Raw genomic sequence first — 25,392 nt, 5'->3', positions numbered from 1 at the left:
CCTGTAAACCAACTTTATTTTTGGCTTTGACACTCGGGAAAAACTGAAAGTGGCTGTATTCTTTTTTAAGGCCGAGTATGCGTTTTATTTTTCATGGACCATGACATTTCAACCAACTGGGAGACGTGATAGCATGCTTAATTATTATACTGATTCCCGTGGATTCATGCCTTTGTCAGTGTCTTTTTAATCTCAGATGCTCAGGAGACGATAATTTTCTAAATTTCTAATTAAACATGCATGCTAGTTGTACTGGTCCATCCTACATTTGGTCCTTATACCGTATATATAATAGTTTAAGATGCAAATGAAAACTCCCAGATCAAGCCATAAGCAGCATGATCTACACCAAGTGAAACCACACAAATATTTTGGTTTCTTTCCAAAAAAAAAAAAAAAAAAAAAAATCTTTGAAAAATTTATAAAAAAAAAAAAAAAACCATCATAAAAAAGTGTTAAAGTTGGATTGATGAGTCAGATCAAAACAAAAAGAAAAACGAATAGATTAGTTAGATCAAAACCAAGGAGAACAATTCAATAATATTCTACCTTAAGTTTTTTTATCTATAAAACGAGCACTACATATCCCTAAGTAAGACCTATTCGTGCCTTATTTTTCTTTTAGATTGCGTTGGGAATTACGTCTACCCATTTAATAATCATTTTGAAATTTTATTTTCCTCGAATAACTTCGTTTGAATTCAAATCTCAAGTCAACTATTATTATTTCATCATTATAAATTTTTTAAATTTTTACATAAAATATAATAAACAATTCAACTTTTATTCTGTTATTCACAAACAATCTCAACTTATCTCAACTCATTTATGAATCCAAACAATAGCGTATTTCTGACACCGTGTCTAAACTCTCGGTTAATTAAGAATGATAAATGATAAATACATATCACTTTTTACAACACTGTACACAATAATGTTTTAAAATGAGAAATATTTTTGTAAAGTACTTTATAAAACAATTTTTGTAAAGTATTTTATAAAACTAACATCATTTTACTAAAATATCCTTATTTTTTAACATGTATTGTGAAATATATTGTGTGGGTATTATTAGTATATATATATTTATATATATATAGTTAATTATGACTCCCATGCATGTATGAACTAATCAATTAAGACTCGTTTGGATGCAGAAACACTCTCAACCCATCTTATTATTACGATTTTTTCAAATCTTCATATAAAATATAATAAACAATTTTATTCAACTCACCTCATCTCATCTCATCTCATCTCACTATCCAAACAAGACCTAGTTAGTATTTTTTAATTATTTTTTTTGCATCGTATGTACGCATATATGGTGAGGTTCGAAAGTAGGCTGATGGAGATTTAGATAGTAAGTTGAGATGATATGAAAGTTAAAAAATAATTAAAATATTATTTTATTTTAAAATTTAAAAAAATTAAATTATTTATTATATTTTATATGTTAATTTAAAAATTATAATAATTAAATAAAACCAGATTAATTGAGTTAAAATATCGTAAAAGTGTGGGAGGGAGAGTCTAGAAGAGTACTTCGCGCTGTGATTCTCAATGGAAAAATAGTATTGGCAATGTGGCATATAAAATAACAATTCTGCTACAGGTACCCGTCCTTGGGTACCTGCCTGTTGCGGAATCGCTGACGTGGCATTAGCCACGTCAGTTTTATATTATATTAGAGAAAAAAAAGGAAAATGAGCCGATTTCAGAGCGCCAAATTGATTTCTGATTTCAGAAATCAGAAATCAGAACAAAAACAAACTAGAAACCCACTTGAAACCCAGAAATTTCAGATTTCAGAGCGCCAAATTGATTTCTCTCCATACACGCACATAGAGAGAAACTGCCCAAGGCATGTTGCTGCCACCAGCCACTGCACGAAACACTAGCCTACATGCACGTCCAGCCGGCCACCCGAAATGTTACACACCCCAAGCCAGCAGCACACGTACCTGTCACCAATGACGGTTCTACAATACTTAGAGTACTGGAGCCACCTCGTGCTCCTTAAAAAACGCCGCACATAGACAATCGGCCCCCATGTCGCATGGCTTCTCACCACCGCACCCGAAGAAACCCAACCCTACGAAGACCCACGCCACAACACCTGATGAGTCCAGCGCAGCCCATCTTCACCATGAACTCCTGAACCACCATACACAACTGCTCCTCCACAGCTAAGTCGCTACACTACCGTTGGACAATCCCACTACCGCTACAGCTCAGCCGAGGCCATGCCATGGAGAAACACGTGTTTCACAACCAGTGCTTCCGGGTTCTCTCCAGTGAGCGCAAGCGTAGCACCGGAGTCGCCATTTTCCTTAGCCATAAAGCCACCGTGCAACATCGACAGCTGCCACCACGTTGCCTTGCACCTCCATGCCCAGCCACCGATAAGTCTTGGGACGTGAAGAACCCTGTTTTTCACACCGAAAACAGAGCATCAACAGCCCTGGGTTCACCTCGTTCGGAGACACCTCTCGGTGCTAGGTCCTCCACGTTGTTACCACCGGCACAGAAAACTTCGACGGTCACTCCACGCAGCTCCAGGTCCGCCGTGTCCCTCCCGGTAAGCCACGTCAAGCTGTTCTCTCCCTTTTCTCTCAGTCTCTCTCTCTCCCTCTCTCTCTTACTAGTGCTCAGCCACTCACCTTGCCGTTGTAACTACCGCATCCGTCCAGCTCGTCGCAACTCCTCTCGGTGAGCCTCCGTCACATAGCGTCTGTTTTTCATCCAGCTAAGCTGCGTGAATCGTCTTTGTTGGGGTTCCATGGTCTTCTTGCTGAGGTGAAACTCGCGTTCAAGTGAACTGGGAGTCTTATTTCGTGATTCCAAAGTCTAATTTCAAAAGGCGTTTCTGTGATATTTCTAGAAGCCAAACGGAAGAAAGGCGGAAGGGATTATTAAAACCGCACCGTTTTAATAATCCCACATGGACTCCTGTGTATGCAAGGGTACCCCTCCCTTGTACAAGTAGAATTTTTGATAAAATAATTAGTTGGTGAGTGGCAGGCTGCATATATTCGGGAGACAATGCTACAGCCTACAGCCACAGGGGTGGAGACTGGAGACTGTCCACTCCTCCTTCATTTGATTTTTTTTTCCCATAAATTTTTTTTGTACTTATTCTCAACGTCGTTTTAAAAAAAAATTCTTTAATAATCAAGTAAAATTAAAAAAAATATCAATCGACTTTTCTATGAAGAATAACTTCATTTAGATGTTAAATTGAATTAAATTGAAATGATAAAATATTATTAAAATATTATTTTTTAATATTAATATTATTTAAAAATTATAATAATAAATTAATATGAATTTAGATAGGTTTAAGAAGCAAAGAGTATTATCCTATCTTTGGGTAGAGCCAATCTCTAGCTAGCTAGCTATTTGGTGACTGATTATCCTTCGGCTTTAACACATGCTTTTGGCTTGGTACTGATCTCTCTGATCTCCAAAGTCAGAAAATCCTAACTAAAAGTATCTCTCCCACTGGATTTCATGTGAGATTTGAAATGAAGTAGTTATTTTTTTAATTTCTAAGAAAAAAGTTCTCTCTCCCTCTCTCTCTCTCTCCCTGCATCCGGTGCATGGCATTTTGTATTCTTCCATTCACACGTCACCTGCAGCTAGCACCGGACAAACTCATCCTTTTTCTAGATTATATTCTTATTATTAAGTTGTTGTGTGTATATATATATATATATATATCATGATTATATATAGTCATAGAATATATAAATATCATGTAGTTGTTTTAAAAAATAATAAGGTCTATTATTAAAAAATTAATTTTTTTTATGTAAGTTTAATATTTATTTATTTTTTTAAAGTAATTACACGGCACTTGTACACTCACGACTGTAACTATAATTTTTCTTAATATTTATGGGATAAGTGAGATTATAAAGAAAAATTATAGACATAAGCTTTACACCCTACACACCACTTAAAAATATTTGATTTTATTTTTTTACCCTCATATTTCATATTCGAATTATATTTTATATTGAATTCGAATATGAAATATAAAGATAAAAAAGTAAAATTATATACTTGTAAATGATATGTAGGGATGTGAAAATTTTGTGTAGCATAACTTGATTATAAATAACAGAATTAAATTAAGAATTTATAGATTACGTACGGATCGACCACCTAATTATCAATTAGGCAATTAAGAATATTATACCATCAATTTCCGATACATATTACATGTAATATTTAATTTCCGTTAGATTACAAATATTGCATCATTAGTACGTAGAAGATACGTACCTTGTTTTCTTAACATATAGGATCCCGCTAGCTAGCTACTAGGCTTGCTCAGTGTGTGCTGGGTGTGCTTCTAATACAAATTCTATATATATTTTTCAATTATTTTCTAAATATTTTTTCTAAATACGTTCTAACGAATAATACTATATATAATTGTAGAATGCGTAAATATTATACAGTCGTTTTGAAAAAGAGTAGGGTCTACTCATAAAAAATTAATTTCTTTTCATGTGGGCTCTATATTTATTTACTTTTTTTAAAATAACTATACGATACTTACACACTCACAACTGTAAGTATCATTTCTCTATTTTAATACCCACTTAATTAATTAACTGAATTGGTCAAGACAAAATTACTAGACATGCTAGCATTTTCCCTCTAATTTATAACCTCCATATACGGACTAATTTATCTTTTTGGGAGAAAGCTGGTGGTGGGAGAGGAATTAATATTATTATATTGATGTATGTATATACATAAAGGCATCCACGTACGTGTTGCATCATACTTATGCAACTTATGTTATACACACGAATAAAAAAGTTTTAAAATCGGTTAGTTTGTTTTTATTTCATTATTATAATTTTTTTAATTTTTAATATAAAATAAAATAAATAATTTAATTTTTTTAAATCTTAAAATAAAAATAATATTAAAAATTATATTTTAACAATATTTTATTTAATTTTTTAATTTTAATTTCTATTCATTTCATCTCGTATCTTAAAAACAAATAAAAACGAAGAGAGAGAGAGAGGGTACCTTTGTTTCTCCAAATGTCAAAGGAAAGAGTTTCCATTTCCAACCAGTTGGGTACCTATTTCTGCGAGCGCTCAACTGCAATATTCTAATGAACGGAAGTGAGGATACTGAATTTTGCAAAACATGTTCTTCGAGCAAGAACAGTGATGATGAGGAAGAGGCTGAGGATACTGTTAATGAAATTGGCAAGCTGCAGAACGGTGGAAACTCGAACAATAGCACAGTCGAGAGTGAAAAGAAGGAAGCTTCTGGATCTGTAAGACAATACGTACGTTCTAAGATGCCGAGACTCCGGTGGACTCCTGATCTCCATCTTTGCTTCGTTCACGCAGTTGAAACTCTAGGAGGTTCAGAGAGTAAGCATTAATTTAGATATTGTCTCTATTTAATAAATCAATGAAGCGTGCATATGCCATATATAGTACACTGAGTACTGATGATTATAGCTAAAAACTATATACGTATGTTCCAAAATATATTGGGAATTTCAATGGTGCAGAAGCAACACCAAAGTTGGTACTTCAATTAATGAAAACCAAGGGTCTTAGCATCGCTCATGTGAAAAGCCATCTACAGGTACTTCAATAACAAAAAAATACCCTTAATTTGGAAACTTCGTAAACTGATGAATTTCACAAATTCAAGATTTTTTTTAAACACTTAATGTTTTAATTTGTTTTGTAAGATGTATAGGAGCAAGAAGATGGACTCCAGCAATCGAGGTTAGCTTTTTCGGCATCTTCGATTGGTGCAAAATCTAGGGTTTTTTTGGGTTTTATTTTGGGTGTCCTTCCTTTCCCCGGTTTAACGGGTGGTCAGTTGCGACAGAGCAAGGGCTTTTCATGATGGAAAGCGGAGATCACCATATCTACAACGTTAGCCGACTTCCCATGTTACAAAGTTTCAATAGTCAAAGCCCTGTGATTTCTTCTGGCAATTTAAGGTATGATCTTGCGAATCCTTAACTAACTTTCGAGTGCGAAATTTAGGGTTTTTTTTTTTCTATATATTACGAAAACAATAAGATCATAACCAGCTGTGTCTTTCACTCAAGATATGATGCTTCCTTGAGACGGCACGACAATCAGGCACAGTACTGGAAATGGACTCTTGGTCGCGCTAGTAATGTTGGACTCTTTGGTTCGGTCGACACTCGCAGATCAATAATTGGAAGCAACGATAAGTACAATTCAGAAGAGTGTAATTTACAGGTTCGCGATTCTTCTTTCAACGGAAAAGCTACTTGGTGGACAAGGCATCAATCTCTGGACGAGTTCCAGCCATTACAGGGAACAAGGCAAATCCGACTAAAGCAAACCTCGGTGGAATCAAACCTCATAATTCAATTTCAAGAGAGGTGTACATACCAAGCCAATTACTTGCACAATGCTGAACTTCCCGGCCATAAAGACCGGAGAAATTTTGAAGAAGCGCAAAACAGCTGGAAAAGGAAGGCTTTGGATTCAAACTTCGGCCTAGATTTGAATTTGGCTCTTAAGGCATCACCAAGCAACGATGAATTTGAAAACATGAGTACTTTGGATGGCGATGAGGACGTTGCTAGTAGTTTGTCTCTTTCACTGTCTTCATCACCACCCTCAAAGCAGTTTGGCAGGTTGAAGGATGGAGATATTGGTCGTAGGAAACTTCATTCGAGGGGTACGAGTACTCTGGATCTGACTTTATGAATGAGACAATTCTGAGTGAGATCTTGAGGTACTTGTCCCATAGCAAATGTATTATATCATTCTCATGAACCAGCATACAAGGTAATGGTCATCACTCGTTCCTCTTTTGTTGTTTCCATTGCTTGTACTACGCATGATACGTTGATATATATATATATATATATATGGGTAGCTAGTAATCTTCAATTGGTGAACATCGAGGATTTTAGCATTTTTAAATATATATGCACATGCATGGGGTAAAGATATATTTTGTTCGAGGTAAAAGAAGTTGGCAGCTCCTATATTGTCATGGAAGCTATCTCTTGCTATATTTAGTGGCAACCCCCACCACGCTAAACAATCAAAGATGGAAAAAAAGATATGAAGCTAATTAATAATCGTATAAAAAGTGTACGATTATTTGGTTTCAACTTTTTGAGTTTAGAAAATACGTACGAGTGGTAATTAATGTCATTTCCAACATATATTCCTAATAAACTTAAACAGATTTTAATGGTTCTAATAATAATTTATAGCTAGCTTTGACGAGTAATTCATCTCTCATCGTTGCAATTATCATGTGAGTTGCGAGTCTTCTCTCTGCATTGTATATAAATAGATCAAATGATGAAAAGTTGAGTTTGCTTGATTAAACTACGTACGTACGCACACACCGTTCAATGCAAGTGGCCGATATATATAACTTTAATTTATCTTTAATAGAGCCTTCATAGATTGTTTTATATTGGCCGGCCTGGTTAGAGGTGCATGGCTACAAGATGAAGTACTTATAACCCAAAATGATCTGATCATCTCAGATTATATATGCGCGCAATTGGCCCTTAATTAACACATGACATGACTAGCTAGTAGTCTGAGTGAAATGTCAAACCAAGATCAATATATAATTTCTTTTATCATGTTTTGGAAAGTGCGGTAATATATAGGGTATGATCCAAACTCTAGATATTGCCCGGCCCCATGCATATATAATTACTTGTTGCGCACAGTACTCTTTTGATCATGATATATAGAAATCAATCTACTGATTTCATGTCCTTTAGGAACGACCCTGGTCAATCAAATATTGTTGATGATGCAAAACATGATTTATTTTTGAAATCTTCGATAAAGAAAAACAATTGAAAATAAACTGGAATTTTCTCCATTATTACTTTGTGTTAAAAAGCAGGAGGCCGTGATCGGGTACTATTGGTATATTGTATTTTTTTTTTTTAAATCTTTGATGGATCAAGTTAATTTTCTGCAATACGCAATAACTAGCCAAGCCCCAAGCATTTTCTCCATGGATTCGAAATAAAGGACATGCATGCACTATATATCCAGCCAAACGATCGATCGAGGATGTACTTGAAAATTTACTTTTTGATAATTCAGATCATAATTAAATCGCTTACTTGCCCAATCTTGTAATTAGAAAAATATCAGCATCCCGCCCCTAATTAATTGATCATTTAGAGCAGTTCTACTAGAGGCAACCGAGCCGCGAAACCGTGGGGGAATCGTCATGCCACATCAGCCCATAAAAAAAATTAAAAAAGAAGAAGAAGAAGAAGAAGACACAGACGGGAGGGAAGAATTCATGTTAAATAGCAAAAACAAAGATGCAGACGCAAAGATTGTGTCGTCATCGTCTTTTATGACACAACATTGTGTCTTTCTTCAACCATGTCTTTCTTCACGGCCTCTGTATCATTGGTCTGCTATAGGCAGTGTGATCTCTTCTTCCAGACCCAAATACACCATTAGTACTGATGGAGTTATGGTTGTTAAAGAGATTAGTTGGATCTTTGATTAATTTCTTGGATCTTTCATGCAAGAAAAGAATGAATTTTATGAAGGAAAAAAAAAAAGGAAAACAAGAATAAGAACAAGTAAAACCAAGAACTAAAAAAGAATAGCTATAACAAAAATTGGCAGACAAATGATCCAAAGGTAGAATCTGAAAATGGGTCCGGTGGGAAAAAAAAAAAGACAGGGAAAACAAAGACCAAGATCTCGAGGTTGGTAAAGAAAAAGAAGTAGCAATTGTGGTATTGTCGTTGTTCATTGTCCAGCAGCCAGAATGATATATTCTGACAAAAAATAGATGAAAATTTTTACCAATACTTTTCATTGCAATCAAATCTCGAGATCTTGGTCTGAAGGAGCAAACAAAATAAAATTTCTTTGTCATGGAATTGAAGGAGCAGACGAAAAAAGGGCAAATGCATAAATCATTTCTGAACTTTAATTTGGCCACATGGGACGCGGTGCCCCCACGGTTCCTGACCAGATGCAAATAGACTTTTTCCATTTAGAGATACTACAAAATTAACCTAATTGCAATAATTCGTTCAATTATAATTTCCACATACGTATATATGTAAAAAGTTATCTAGATGATCGTGTTGTTAGTGATGAACTTGAAGGTTTTGAAGGCGTTGAAGCAATTGTCCCACGCGATGCGATCGAGCTTGTTGAGCTAGTGGAATCCTGCGGTAATGGTAGTGGTGACTGGCCGTGAGTGGTGTGAATGGAGAGGGGATTGCGGGATTTGTAATTGGTCAAGCAATTAATGCATGGGTTCTTTCTGCGGATGGGCTCTATATATTGGACCGTGCCCGTATGTATATATGCCCATCGGGCCTGACGTACTTTTCTGGACCCATTCATGGACCAGAAAGTTCAAAATACCCAGACGACTTGAAGCTTCAATCCTTATAAACAACATTCGAGGACATGTAGTATTAAAAGATTTCCAGCTTTCTTTCTTCTTCTCTGTATATTAATGGACTTCAACCAAAGGGTAGATCGATTCACACTCGTACGGTCTTCGTATACGACTGCTGATCAATAAGAGTGGCTTTGGTTTGGTAACTTCCGATACGGGCTGCATGGCTCTCGCCAATTAACCCCTTCCCGTGGTGACCAAATTCAAGCAATGCCCAATGAAGGGGAATGATTGTACTCTTATTTTCTTACTATTTTATAAAAATATATATTTTATTCTTAGGATTGACGTGATAGTGTCGGACGAGATTTTGCCAGTTTATCAACCTTATGTGATAAAAAAGGTAATGTCCCTGACACGATCTATCCTCTGTCCTACATCATCAGCACTATATACATATAGGAAAATACGTACTGTGGCCTTTCCTAACCGGCAAGTTGATCAGATAATATTCCGGATCAGACTCCACAAAAATTCTCATCATAAGATACTCAAAATCTCAGTCTTTGTAAATGCACATATCCTGTCTGATATTTTTCCTATGTGAAAAGACGTGATGAGTTCAATCAGAACCCAGCTTGTCAAAAGGAGTCGGATGAAAGAGGGAATAAGCAAAAGATGCGTAAGCTTGTATGCATATCCATCAAAGCCAAAAGCAAGACTTTGACATGGTCCGTGTTCTTATCTCATCATATCCCTAACTTGTTTTATCTCTTTTTTTTTTTTTTTTCTTTTTTTTGTCCTCTTGTTCCATCTTTCTTACTTTTTCAAGACATGTGCACTATCCATCTGATTAAACCCCCCCTCCTATTAATTACAAGATCAGTCCCACGTAGGCAATACTGTTCCTTTTTTTTTTTTTTTAACCTGCTCCGAGGGAAGTTAGTTTATTAAAAACTAACAAGTATATTGTAAATATCCCGATCTAATTTTTTTTTTATCCTCCAAAAGAAGCTAGCTTCTCGTGTGTGCTGCCTAATATTTTGGGAGCTCTATAACAGGGCAGAGGTAGGTCAGGATTTGACGAGAGCATCTCTGGTTGTCATAGTCGTTGTCTTGCGTATAGATGCCTACTTAAATCTTAGACACCCGTCTACCCAACAGTTTTACGGATGGGTCTACGCCCACGGCTCCCGCTGGGTGTTTTTTTTTTTTTTTTTTTTTAATTTTTTTTTAAAAAAATATTCATAATATTATTAAAAATATTTATTTAATCACGAAGTAAATAAAAAACTAAACAAAAAAAAAATTTCCAGCGGGAGCCCTTATCGGTAAGTATAGCATTTTCGATTTACAAAGACGGCGAGAAAAAGGATATTCAAATATTTTTCATGCTGATGTGGACAAACTTTACGTTCGCATTTTCTCTATTTTTACCTTTTTATATTTGAGTAAAGTATCCACTAAATAAATTTCACAATATATTTTATAATACATATTATAAAATAAGAATATTTTAGTAAAATAATAATGTTATTTTTACAAATTAATTTATAAAAATAACCTTCATTTTAAAACATTGTTATGTAAAATATTGAAAGAAGTTATATATTTTTCATTTTTCTTTATATTTTGAGTGCAAATGATGAAGCTGAAATTGTAACCAATTAATAGCTAGAAACTGCATATTTTTATCTTTTCTTTTGAAATACATTATCAAATTTTATTTTTTCTATTTTATATATTGACTTTTATGTACAATATATCATATATCAATCTTTTTTTCCTTCATATCATTTAAATAATATTTTTTATTCTTTTTAAACATTTCCTTTCTACTAATAAATTTGTAATATCCATATTTTTTTTTATATTTGCAACATATTATTATATACAACGAAATATAATTCAGTCGGCCTATACACACAAAATAAAAATATATTGACCAAATAAAAATTAAAAATAAAATCAAATATGAAAAAATTGGATAAATAATATTTCTAAGATATTTTTTAGAAAAAAAATAAAATATAGGTGTTTTAAATGATGAACAATAAAAAAGAATTTGCATTGAAATGTAAAAGTAAAAGGAAATGCGAGAGTAAATAAAGTATTTATAATAAAAAAAATTGTTTAAGGATGAATAGTACCCGTTACATATAGTGGGTTACTATAATGATTTGTATTTTATATGTTCTTTTATATAATCGGATAGAACTCATTTTATGAAGAATTCTTCAAATAATTTAAATTTTTTGTATTATACATATATAAGCCATTGAGAATGCTACGAGGGATCTTTGCATATATTGGATGATTGCGACGACTTAACCCATAACTTTAGATTTATGGATTTGATCCTAAATAATATTATATCATTTCCCATGTTAGTTTTTATTCTGAAACTTTTTGAAGTTTATATGGCCGGGTTTTAAAATTGTACGTATGCATGCACACATAGATCTAGAATGGTGGCATTCAATTCGTGCCCTTCCAATTACCATGATCTCTAAAGTCCGTTGGTATAAAGGTGCATGGCAAAGGGAAGAGAAGAAAATTGATCCATATTCGGCACAAAATGCAGTCCCATCAACCATAAGTGGACCAATAATCATAAAATAATTTCACTAAACCTTTTTGTAACATGTAGTCCATATCTTCGGGATGATTTAATAAAAGAGAAGCTAGCTTGTGGAATTGGCCCGCCCGTCGATGGGTGCCCTCCTTTTAAGGGTTAGCAATAGTACTGGAGGCTCCCTGCATAAAGGCCTACGCCGAAATTCATAAAGTACATGCAAAAGCATACGTACCTAGATTCATTTACTCACACCGATAGTAACGCTTTTATTTACTCACGCCACAAGCCATCAAAACAATACGTTCCTCAAAAGCCGACTAAGCAACGTACAGTGGTACATGCAAAAGCATACGTACCTAGATTCATTTAGCCTAAGGTCTAATTAAGCTGCTTCCGGTCGACTTTCAATTAGTTCTCTTTTCCCAGAATAACGAAATAAAACTTTTTTTACACGTCTGGCTTGTTATAAGCTAATGCATGCATTTGATTAAAAAAAGGTTGGGTGAGGAACAAAACGACAAAAAAAAGAGAGAGTTAAAACTGGGAAGGGCCATATACACGAAGATGATCTTACAACCAAATTATTAATACGTTCTTTCAACCAAACAAGAGAATTATCGAAGGTGTCGTGAGTACCCACGCAATACTAAAATTGCATGTTCTTGTGGACTCCTAGCTAGGTTAACAAATCAATAATTAAATTATATGTAATTTAATAACATTTTTGCAGTACGTCAGAGAAATGATCGGATACGTTGAAATTGTTGAAACCCAACGGTTATAAGTTAGAAGATTAGAATACCGAACCACCGACAGTGGAAATTAAGCAAATGGCAAAGGGCCTTTGTGGTAGGGAGCCTTGCTTTAATGCGATCTTTTGATCTCCGTTAATTTGATACAATGGGGTCCACCGTCCCGACAGAAACAAGTGTGACTCAGCAACCACTGCTAGTTGATGCGCCTCCTAGATATTAAGTACGGTATAATCCTACTCATCTCCATGATAGTCATTCAGGAATGGAAAAAACTACTTTACTTTTCAAATAGCACTGCTAGATACTTGATCGCTTGAATTTTTTTTTTTTTTTACTTGATTTATAAGGAAGCAATTTTAACTGTAGTGATGTATATTTTTTTTTTTTTTTTTTTTAAGTATATTAAAAAAATATGAATAAAAAAATTATAAAAATAACTAACTGTCAAAATGAGCGGACTACTCGACTCGTTGTGATATTATGGCCTCAACTGGTGTAGCGTGGAGCCTTCGGCCGTAGTCTAGTGCTGCTGTAAGGTGTTTGTGGGTATATTCATAATAGTGAATAAGAAATAAATGTAAAAAAAAATAAAGAGATATAGATATTTAAATTTACGTAATTTGACATAATATTTACGTCTATATATAGTTTGGGAAGAAAAGAATTCACTATAATTTAATTGTTTAACAAGCTCTTATGGTCTCTTATCTTCGCTGTACAATATAGATTAGAGATTTATTTTCTATGGAGATCTTCTCTTTAAAGTTTACGTTGCGGGATTGAAGAAGTTTAAATAGAAGTTGAAGTTTGGAAGTCCCCAAATCATTTGGTCCTTTCCCTTTTATCCTTTGCCCCTCATTACTTTATATATATCACATCTCTTTCTTCTTTCCTCAAGAAATCGGGAAGTTTTCAAGTCATGTGATTCATTAGATGGATTTTATAAAAAAGTAACTTTTACAAGCCAACGAATAATATTTAATTATCACGTCAGTTTGTAAAAATTATTTTTATGTAATTTTTTTATAACTAGAGTATTTCTCTAATTATATTGGATGCAAACAATTCATTAGGGTTGCTTATTATGAGGGCAAGCTGCAGGCTGCATGCATCATGCTAGCTAGAGTACTGGCCATTAAAGTCGTTGGTCATGAAACTGCCCATTATACAAGGGCCCTCAAGCAATACCCCCAATCCTGATCTCTTCAATCAATCGTGGAGACGTTTAGCAATAACCCCAAAAGATATACGTTGTGAATATGACAAAGCAATATTAAATTAGTAGCTAATTGCAAACTACAGTTTTTCGGCATCTCGTGTTTGTTTAAACCAACAATAATTCGAATTAACGACCGGAGCAAAACAGTAATATTCGAGTAGAAACCAATTTAATTGAAATCATAATTTATTTTTATTATTTAAATAGTTTCAATTATTAGAAAGATCAATATATAAATTATATATATTAGAATGACGGGTTGACAACCAGCTTGCTCATTTTCACATGGTATTTAATCTATACATGAAGAAGCTATATATATGAACCTTCCTCATATAGCGTTTCAAATCAACAACGTAACCAGTACTAGTACTGCAGCATCTGGGTCCACCAAATGTCCCCAAGAAAATCCCGAAATTGCGATCAAGTTTCTAGCTAGGTATAGGCTATAGCTAGATCACCCCTGATCACCAAAGGTTTCACCATCTTGATCCACACAATTATCAACTAGCTCATGTATATAACATATAATTTATCACCATTTTCGCAAAAGATACTGCAGACATGAATGGATGAATTAGACACGTACGTACAGATTAAGTGCGGGTTCATATTATTTCTGGCCTTCCACAAAATTAAACATGATAAAATTTACAATTTGGTAGGGGATGCTGCACATTATAATTTCTTTGATAATTTGACATGACGTACATAATACACATGAGTAACGCAAATATATATGCTCTTTAGAGAGAGAGAGAGAGAGAGAGAGAGAGAGAGAGATCATGATCTGTCACTCCGCCGAACAAACAGAAAGCGTTGCCAAGCTGTTGAAATTTTGTTTTGATATTCATTTTTTTCCATAAAGCAATGCCCGGAGAATCTTGGCACAAATCTTTCACAGTTGGACAGAGAAAAGATACACATGGGGTCGTTTAGAATAATAATGGTTGCTTGTATGACTCCCCATTTTGTTTTGTCTTCTTTTTTTTCTTTTCTTTTTCTTTCTGAGAAAAAAAAAAATGTGCGCCTTAATAAGGAATCCCAAAACCATCCACACACACAAATCAATAGCCCACTTCGTTCAAGACTCCAAACAAAGGCCGCAAAAGCTCCGCACCTCAAACCAAAAGCACATGAAAATGGGAAGCTCTGTGCATGTCAAGGAGGCTGTCATGATCATCCCCTGTGAGCCAACTCCAGCTCGTGTCCTCACTCTCTCAGCTATTGATTCCCAGCTCTTCCTTCGCTTCACCATCGAGTATCTCTTGGTGTACAGGCCGGCTCGCCCCGGTTTGGACCATGATGTACATCTGGCCACTGCTCGTCTCAAGGCTGCGCTAGCACAAGCCTTGGTGCCATACTACCCTTTAGCCGGAAGAGTCAGAGCTAAGCCCGATGGTTCGAGCCTTGAGGTGGTTTGTAGAGCCCAAGGTGCGTTATTCATTGAGGCCATATCTGATAGATACACAATTAGCGACTTTGAAAGAGCTCCAAAGTCTGTCAACCAATGGAGGAAGCTACTGTCCCTCCACGTGGCTGACGTTCTCAAAGGGGCCCCACCTCTCGTTGTCCAGCTGACGTGGCTGAAGGACGGAGCAGCGACGGTGGGTGTCGGAATCAACCATTGTCTCTGTGATGGAATCGGTAGCGCTGAGTTCCTCAACTCGTTCGCAGAGTTGGCTTCTGAGAAACGCGGACTTGCCGAATTAAAACCTATGCCCGTCTGGCAGCGCCACCTCTTGGACCCACTGCCTGTAAGATCTCCACATGATATATCGGTGACCCATCTCGAGTTCACCCGAGTTCCTGACCTTTGTGGGTTCCTGACTCGCTTCTCGAACGAAAGGCTCGCCCCTACTTCAACCACGTTCAATGAACGGTATCTCAACGAGCTCAAGAACTTAGCTACTTGTGCGAGTCTACCCACCGAGTTATCTTACACGTCATTCGAGGTTCTTTCTGCACATATTTGGCGGAGCTGGGCTAGATCACTAAACTTACCTTCAAATCAAGTTTTGAAAATCCTCTTCAGTGTTAACGTTCGTGAGCGAGTGAAGCCGAGTATACCCAGTGGATACTACGGCAATGCTTTTGTACTCGGTTGCGCGGAAGCGAGCGTTAAAGATCTGATTGAAAAGGGCTTAGGCAATGCCTCCGCTCTGGTTAAAAGCGCGAAAGAAAGAGTAAACACGGAGTACGTAAGAAGGGTCGCGGCGTCTGTGAGTGAGTCTGCAGCGAGTCCTGATTCAGTGGGTGTACTCATTGTTTCACAATGGTCAAGGCTAGGGTTAGAGAAGGTTGACTTTGGGATGGGAGTCCCACATCATATTGGACCCATTTGCTGTGATAGGTACTGCCTGTTTTTGCCAGTTCTTGATCAGAAGGACGCTGTGAAGGTGATGGTGGCAATCCCCACAAGTGCCGTTGACAAGTACAATTATTTGGTCAGGAGTCCATACGCTTGAGGAGCACTGGATTGTTTTTTTCTAGCAATTGACTTCTGTGATTAGTTTGACTTTTATTAATAAATGAATATAAAATTGATTCCGAAGTCTGGTCCAAGGAAGTAGAGTTCCATTCCATATTTCCATGAACTTTTTCTTTCCATTTCGAAGAACGTGGTGGTCATCCTAAATTTGCGCCTTTTGGCTGACCTTTCAGTGTTGTGAAGAACCCTATTGCAGCTTGTTTAATTTGATATATTACTTACTTTGTTATTGTCCTCCAACAACATGTTCTTATGATTAAACTGCCTCTGTCCAAGTACAATGTTCAAGAGCATCTCCAGTTTTTTTAATTGATGCCCAAAAGCATTGTCAGATAATAGATTATTGCCTAGAAATCAAGCAGCGAACAACATGATCAATTCGTACGCTCCAAGACTCAAAAATTATGGGATGAGATATGCTTTGTGTCTCGAATTGGATCTAAAAAATTGTCCCAAATGAATTTGTTTTTTTTACAGAATGGTTAAAAAAATATTTTTTAATCATATTGTGAATTTTTTATTTTTTTTAAATATTTATAATAATTAAAAAAATACATAATAATAAAATAAAAAATTTACTCCATTCAAAATATTTTTTGAGTCCCGAATCGGGACCCGTAGCAGTACTCGGGATGGAAAAATGCTCTACTTAATCATCAACTTTGGTCAATAAAATCCATTCCGTATCTTGCTTTTCTGTTTTCAATTCAAGCCCTATGACATCATTGAAAACTGAACGAATAGTGGTAAATATATAACACTTTACACAACACTTTTTACAACACATATTATAAAATAAGAGTATTTTTATAAAATTATATTAGTTTTATATGATATTTTACAAAAATACTCCTCCTTTTAAAATATTGTTGTCCAAAGTGTTATATAAAGTGTTGTGTATTTATCATTTTTCAAACTGAATTGGCATAGCATGCATCTCTCCCTTTCTGTCCTTCTCTTTCTGACGTCTTAATATTCTCCCTCTGTTCCAATTTTAAAGCTATTACTTCACAAGAAAACCACTATATGCCTTTACTTGCACCCACAGAATTTGGACCTCTGTGAGCAGTACCAACATGTTAAGCAAGTAAAAAGATCGGTTAAACAGGCAGCGATATGCCTAAGGTCAGGGGGCAGATGGCCCAGACACTCGATTTTAGGTTGGGCCCATCTGTCGGAAGACACCACGTCGTACATTTATCTAGCTAAATGGTTTGCACATTTGTATGGGCTTATCCTTTCTGAGAAAGGCCGTTCGGGCTTCATTTTCAGTTTTACAGCTAGCTCATAATACTGGACCGAATGCAGAATGTCCAAAGCTAAGATCCAGTTTACAATATGGTTTGAACCACTTAATTGCCATCGTGCATATCCCTGCGGGTGGCCTCTCTTGTTTTGCCATTAATACATACGGCATGGTGAACAATTTTTATTTTTTTTAAGGGGCATGGTGAACTTGTTGTCTGAGTTGAGTTACTATAATAAATATGGAATGGTGACTCGCAGTTCGCATTGTGATTTTCTGTGACCACAAAAACAAGACAACCTTTTCTATTTAATTTTGGGCGAACGCACAGATCAGGTTACTGGTCAGGACGTACGGACATCTTCGATCGATGACCTCTAAGGAATTCTCCTTTAAAAAGTTGCAACATATTTCTGGTCCTTCAAATAAGAACTTGTTGACAAGGCATTCCAATTAAGATCGCAATTTTTTCCACCATTGGAGATTGGTTTTCATAGCAGGCACGGATCTTTGTTTGTGCTTATTTTCAGATCAACCCAATGATATATGATGTGTCTTAATGCTTATAATGAACATAATGATATAAAATTTGTTCAATGATTTGGACTTGGGGAGATCTGATCACAAGATCGAGGGTCGTCGGAGGTGGCAGTACTACTCACCCTGTTTGGATATGTGTCGGCGAAATAAATTGAAATACATTACAATGGAGAAGTATGTGGCTGTGATTGGAACAGCTCCCCTCCAGCCTTACAGTTCCAAACCAATGCTTTGTATTATAAAAGGAACGACAAAGAAGGGCAAAAGTCACCGAATACCGCACGATGGAGGGAGCATCGTATCAGAAATTCTCTCCAACTTGTGCCTTTTACTGGCTACGTATACCCTTTGTGAGTTCCGAGGCACTGTCTGGTCACCACATGCTAGCTAGCAGCTTCATACTTCCTTTTAAACACAGACACGTCAGCTCCTCATGCAATCGGCTAAACAAAAGAATGAATTCCTCACGGACCTACAATAATATTGGGTGTGGAGTCACTATACGTGCAGTAGGTATAACACTTCATTATAACCGTGGTAGAACTGGAACAAGCTGACCATAAGTATTGCCTGGCTACGCGCGGCTCGTTTATATGCAATTTCTCATGAAATAATGCATCTCAGACGCGCTCTATATATGAATGACTGACTGGCATGCATAAAGAGTTTTTCATCATGAATATAAACACGCAGTGGCCTGCTGGCCTCTTCGTTTTGGTTATTAAAGAAAATAAAAAACATTAAATTGTGATAGGAGAGAGAAACAATGAGGTGGAAAATAACATGGCCTTGGTGCGTTCTTCCGACAAGGAAGTATCAGTGTATCACGCTTCTTACCTGTTAAGTTGAGGCGACGGATCCTTGTCCTACAGTTCTTGTACTCTTATGTTCATATTGCACGTGGCAGATTCTGCGTTTGCATGCAAACGCCACGTACGTAAGATCTACAGTTTTTCTTTTTATTTTTTTACCTTTTTTACTTTATTCTTTGCGTTGTCCTCTTTTAATTTCTTTTTACACCATCCCTTCCGGAATAAATTTATTCACCATCTATTTTTATATTATTCTCTCATCATTTTATAATTTGATATTAAATAATAAATTAATAAATAAAATATAATAAATTATTTTTAATTATTTTTTATTGTCATGAATTCTTCGGCCATAAATAATTTTTAATGTGTTAGACAAAAAGAAAACCATTGTATATAACTGAATTTAACTCCTCGCATTTGTTGGGAGCGTGCTACAGCCAGGCACAATAAATTGTTGAAAATCAACGAATTAACGTAACAAAAAATCTATTCAACCTCCTACTATTCATACAACCTCCACACTCCACATTATTTTTAATTTTTATTATTTTTTTCTTTTATTAAATATTTATTATATAAATAATGAATAAAATAATTTAAAAAGAATAAACTCAAAAAAAAAAATTTTTAAAAATATTAAAAATTTAAAAAATTTAAAAAAATGTGAAGTGTGGAGTGTGGTGGAGGTTGTGTAGCAAAGCTCTTAACATAAATGCGTTAAAAGACACAACTATATATATAAACCAATAAAATTAATTATGCAAGGTAAAAGTTTAGATAAATATTGTAACTACAAATTGATTTTATAAATTGTCAGATCGTAAAGTTATTAAATTTTCATCATGCGCCCATATGCTCCAATGATTACTTTACGGAAAATTACAAAACTATAAATTAGTAAAATTATTTTAAAAAAATATATAAATATTCCGAACTGACAATCGACATGTATATTCATCAAGTACTAGACTTGATCAACAAATTAGACTCAGGTTTTAAACATAAATTATTCATAGAGTAGACGTTGTGTTCAAACTAACCTTCCAATTAGTGTTGCAATCAAGACGTAAGGGGGTTTGAAAGAAGAGCGGTGCTACTCCACCGCTTAAAGTGACTGTTAGTTGAAATTTGTTTTTTTTTTTTTAATTTTTTAATTTATTCCACCGCTTAAAGTGACTGTTAGTTGAAATTAGTTTTTTTTTTTAATTTTTTAATTTATTCCACCGCTTAAAGTGACTGTTAGTTGAAATTAGTTTTTTTTTTTAAATTTTTTTATTTATATTTTTTTATTATTTTAAAATATTTTTAAAAAATATAAAAAAAATATCAATACATTAATAATTACTTTCTTAACTATTAAATAAAAATTTAAATTTAAATTAAAAAGTATCAAAATTATGAGGTGTCAAATTTAAGTGTCAAACTAGTATTTTTCTTAAAGGAATCGCATGATTCGAACCACATTCAAAAGAGATTACAAGAAATATGATCTTTTACCATGAATTTTTTTTCCAAGCTATAAACTCATAGAAAATAATTACCTAATCACACCAAAACTGAACATAGGGTCGACAAGTACAACTTCGTGGGATAAAAGCTTTTTTGGCGGCGAGAAAACTTCTTTTGTGGCGACTTTTTATCGTCACAAATAGTTTGGCCAAAAATATAGTTAATTCATGAGTTATTAGTTTTTGCAATAGGATATTTAGTTTTTTACAACGATATAAAGTCGCCACAAATAAACTTATATGAATTTTTACTTATCTGAATTTTTTTCACTATCTTATTGTAGCGGCGACGTTATGAGCTTTAATGGCGATCACAACCTGTCACAAAAAGTTAATAAAATAAAAATCCCGTTTTCCCGCTTATTCCTAATCTCCACCCTTGATTAAAATTAGAATGTAAGGCTAAGATCACTTACATAAAACCCTAATTTACTCCCTTATTTCGTCTCTTCTCTCCCCCTCCCTCTAGGCGCTGTCATCCCCCCTAAAAGCCGAGAACTTGCCGGCCCTGATGTCCCTCGTTATGTGCTGCTCACCGTCGGATACTCCTTGTTTTGCTCCCTCTTTGTTATCGTCCTCGTCCATGCGGACATCTGGACGGTACATTTGTTCCATCCTCTCTTTTTATTTTTTGTTCATTTCACTCTGCACTTGTCAAATAGATACCGTGATTAGACGTAGAGGAAACGAAATTCCTTTGTCTGTATTATTTTGATCAAATATTGTGGTTGGTTTGTTATGGCTTTTGTTTTTTGTTTTTTTTCCTTATTTTTTCTGTAATTAGGGTTTATTTTAGTTATGATCTAACTTTCTGTGATTTAGGGTTCAATTTTTGCTTATACTAGATTCGATGATGTGCAGTTAATCTTGGGGAAGCTAGGCATGTTTTGTTTGAGTTTGCAATTTTCAGGAGTATCGATTGAGGCATTTATAGCCAAAATGGAAGAATTTCTTTCTTTTGGAGCTGGTCATACTGGAGTACATTCTTGCTTACTTGGTATGCCACTTTAAGATGTTCGGTCATTCAATTCTTCTGAGCTTTATTGTTGTGTTGTGTAATAGTCAATTTACTCTGAGTTTGGTAATCAATAGCATTTATCTAGAAACAATTTTTTCCACGGGACTCCTTATTCTATCAGGTATTAAGGCAAAACAAGTAACTAGGTACAGTTGATTTAGCTCCTTGGAATGAAATTATTTTTTCCATCTTTATGAACCTGGTAGACTTTTTCTTAAAAACATTACTAAATTGCCTGTTCAATGATTTTCACTATATTGTTTGCACTACTATTTCCATCTCCTTGACGTAGTTTTAACCTCCTAAAGCAATGTGTATATCACATCTAAAGTGGGAACTATTACTGAGCATGAGCATGAGTATCACATAGAGGAATCTAATGGTTTGGACTTATAAAATCATGAGTATGCTCAAGGGACTTATGAGTTTGAGAAAAGTATTTAAAAAGGTAGAAACAAGAGAAATTAGTTCAACCTACTACTTGATGATGTAGAATAAAATTATGTTCTGTTTTGATTTAGGCAATTTGGGTTCTGTTATAGTTTTTGCTGTAGTTTGAATATTCTTTCTTCTGATATTCAGATCTTTGATGGGCAAAATGGAAATGCCGCTGCCATTTTTACACGGGAGCATTTGTTGAATCATGTGTTGGGTGCAATGCCCCGTGGACTTGGTAGGGAGGAATGGCTTCAAGTTTTGTCGCGTGCATTAGTAGACTGACAAGGAATTCCAGACTAGATGCATGGAAATTGGTCTCTTTCTTTTCTTTTTTGTTTTTACCTTTTAAAAGACTATACTTTGTTTTCCTGTCTGCTTGATGGCCTAACTCATTTGACTTGAACTGGCTGGCTTGAACTGGGTCTTGTGGATTAAAGGAAGATCTCTAGTTATTTAGCAGACCAAACCAGTGATATGTGAATTTGGTTTATGATTATACAGTTATGTTATTTATTGTGTTGAACTCAAGTGTTAGATAGATAACATATCTACATTTGTATTGGATTGGATTACATGGGCAGCAAACATGTTGATATGTCTTACAATTTAACTCTTTGAGTTACATATATGGGAGTGTGAATGGTGTGAATTGGTACTAAATATTGAAGTGATATGTTGGTTGGGATTGTTGTTAGTGTGTATAAAGCTTGAAAGAACATTTGTAGATTGATATTAATAGTTGGACAGACTATGTTGAAAGTGGTTTTATTTCATTTCTTGGTTGTTATGTATTGAATTTTAATGGATGGTGGTTTATTTCATTTCATGGTTGTGTTGGTTAGCATATAACTTTTTAGCTTATATTAGACCTTTTTTTTTATAATCATTTTTGGCTTAGTCTCATATTTTTTGGCTTTTACAATTATTTTTTTCTGAATTTTTTTAGCATTTGCTGCGAAGACAACTTGCGGCAAATATCTTTTTTTGCTTGAATAAATTTTTTCCACCAAATGTTCTAGTGGGTAATACTAAATCCCACCAACATCTCCCGTGGTAATTGCTCATATTTCCACGAGCATAAACAAAAATGAATGTGCTTTTGAGACGAGCTTCGTCGGCTTTGGCCGCGAGATGTGTTGTGAGAAAATATAAGTATTGGCCATAAATTAAACTTTTCGTGAGTTATAATACTTTTTACAACGAGTTATACGCCACGAGCTTCTCACAATGAAATTTTGTGAGAATATAATTTTTCTCATAAAAAAGCTGCTTTTTGACATGAAGTTCTTGCCTAAAAAAAAAACAGTATTTTGAATTGGAGTTAAAAAAAGATTCGAACGGACTTCGTGATCATAATTAGCTAGAGATGTCAAATTCTAGTCATGATTTGGTCTAATTTTAGTTCATATATCCCAATAAAATAGGCCCGAATACTAGTCAAGTCAAAAAAAGTGGCTCAATGTCTATGTCCATTAATATTGAAAAGGTAAAATTATAACAGCATACTAGTTGAATTTCAAGTGGAATCTCGTTCTATATATAGAATCGGATGTCAAATAATATCCAAGTAAAGAACAAACAAAAATTTAATATTGCCAAGAGTAGTCTTTCACCAGATGACGACTACTGCGTGTATTAACACAACAACACTCATGTACAAAAAGAATATATATGCAATATATTAATACACCCAATTAATCCCAATCTCCATAATCCAACATTGATCATATTCTTCCCTCTTTTACGGGTAATAATACAACCATCTACGTCGAATGTTCGTGGTTGGTTATAGTTGAATTAACAAAGTTTCCACTATCTAAATTCAAAGACGCACGTAATTAATCTTTCATCACATGGTCGTCTTGATGAATACTAGGGTACTCTACCGTGTCGTGATATGACAAGCTGGCTTTTCGTGCACCGGGAAAGAGTAACTATATATATATGGGGTGGCTTCCCCTCTTGGCCGTGAATGCCAGTTAAATGATCCAAATTAGTAAGGCTCTCTAGACGTATAAATTCGCATTATAAATGTATATACGTACGTTGTGAAAACTAATTTTGACTTTTCGGTCTTATAATCAAAGTAGGTAGAAGGATCGATGGGAGCGAGGCAGCATAATTAACGATGACAATATACTAAAGAAAAAATTTTCAGTTGGAAAACGATCGATACTTGTTCGAGTCCAATGCATATATAGTAGAAGATTTGCTTATTTATTTCCAACATGCAAGCATCCAATAAATTGCTATAATATAAAACTATATACGAAGAAAAAATCGAGCCCCTTGTTTCCTTCTTTTCTTCGGAGGCAACTCGATCCATGATGATCTTTTTGCGAACGTTCGAAGTGATTTTCCTCTGGGTACTTGGGCAATATTATTAATTGCGCGGACAGGAACTGAGAAAGCCTAAACTTAATTCTTCCGATCATTGTTACTTTATTGGGCCATTATGATCTGCCGGCCTAATTAATCCATCCTACTCACGACTAGTTGTCGCAGACCCAAGATATATACATTACCACGCAGGGAAGTTTCATACATGCACAGGCCAGGTACCTTAGGCTGTACGTTAAAACCTTGCTGGAAATTGGAATGGACAGTAGTTGCCGCCTCGAGCCAGATCGAATTGCTTACCTTGTTGCTGAAAATTTAAAGCCACGTACGTACTTATCATGATAATCTGATTCGATTTTCCAAAGCAAGCCATGAGCCTGATTCTATATTTTAGTTTACTTAATTAATATATATCAGACTGATTAGATTATTTATTTAAATCTACGGCCTAATGACTAGCTATATATATCTTTCAATTCTCCTATAGGCAACCGGCCCGCAAAATCGTGGGAAAATCGGCATGCAATGTCAGCCCAAAAAAAAAAAAAAAAAAAAAAAAGGTAACAGATGAAAGGGAAAGGAAGAAGTATTCAGATTTCAAAAGCCAAAGAAAATCAAAAGAAAAGGAAAACCGTAAATCCCTGCGTCGTAAATGTGGATTCCAAAACTAGACAACCTTAAGTTTTTTCATTACATGAACTCAAATCTTGAGAGTAAAGTACACCATTTGGAGAAAGAACACACCGAAGAGAGAGGAAAAAAGGAGCCTGAATCCCAGATCATTTGCCCCCAAGCTTGAACTAGTAAAAATGAAGGTTTTCCTCCCTCTCTGTGTAACCGATTGAGCTCTACCTTTTCTCTCTCTCTCTCTCTCTCTCAAGAATTTCTTCTTCATCTTGTCTATTGTGAAGACTAGTCTTTTACTCCCTGGGTGTGCCTAGTATGAAGAGAAAAGAAGTAGAAGAATATGAAGAGGGAACCCAAAACCACCCACCAAAACAAAAATGAGCCAATCACACTAGGCACACCGATGGAGTCAAGGACC

The 25,392-nt window shown here is 35.1% G+C and overlaps 2 protein-coding genes across 3 annotated transcripts; both read left to right on the top strand.

The window, feature by feature from the left end:
- Positions 1 to 5,085: 5,085 nt before the first annotated feature.
- On the top strand, positions 5,086 to 6,884 carry LOC108991786. Of its 2 annotated transcripts, none has more exons than XM_035692513.1 (5): positions 5,086 to 5,411; positions 5,555 to 5,631; positions 5,741 to 5,777; positions 5,884 to 5,998; positions 6,110 to 6,884. In XM_035692513.1, the coding sequence occupies exons 1-5, from the start codon at positions 5,144 to 5,146 to the stop codon at positions 6,741 to 6,743; spliced, it is 1,131 nt and encodes a 376-aa protein (XP_035548406.1). In that variant the 5' UTR covers positions 5,086 to 5,143; the 3' UTR covers positions 6,744 to 6,884. The 2 variants fall into 2 exon arrangements, with proteins under 2 accessions (XP_035548406.1, XP_018821715.1); XM_018966170.2 differs by having other exon boundaries at positions 5,875 to 5,998.
- Positions 6,885 to 14,993: 8,109 nt separating this feature from the next.
- LOC108991764 (taxadien-5-alpha-ol O-acetyltransferase) lies at positions 14,994 to 16,676 on the top strand. Its single transcript, XM_018966149.2, has one exon. It carries the CDS (start codon positions 15,088 to 15,090, stop codon positions 16,417 to 16,419), a length of 1,332 nt encoding a protein of 443 aa, XP_018821694.1. The 5' UTR covers positions 14,994 to 15,087; the 3' UTR covers positions 16,420 to 16,676.
- Positions 16,677 to 25,392: the final 8,716 nt, after the last annotated feature.

Source organism: Juglans regia, chromosome 7 (assembly GCF_001411555.2).
Source record: "Juglans regia cultivar Chandler chromosome 7, Walnut 2.0, whole genome shotgun sequence".
Lineage (NCBI taxonomy): Eukaryota > Viridiplantae > Streptophyta > Magnoliopsida > Fagales > Juglandaceae > Juglans > Juglans regia.
The sequence above is the reverse complement of the archived record's forward strand: the minus strand, read 5'-3'. Positions and strand labels throughout refer to the sequence as shown.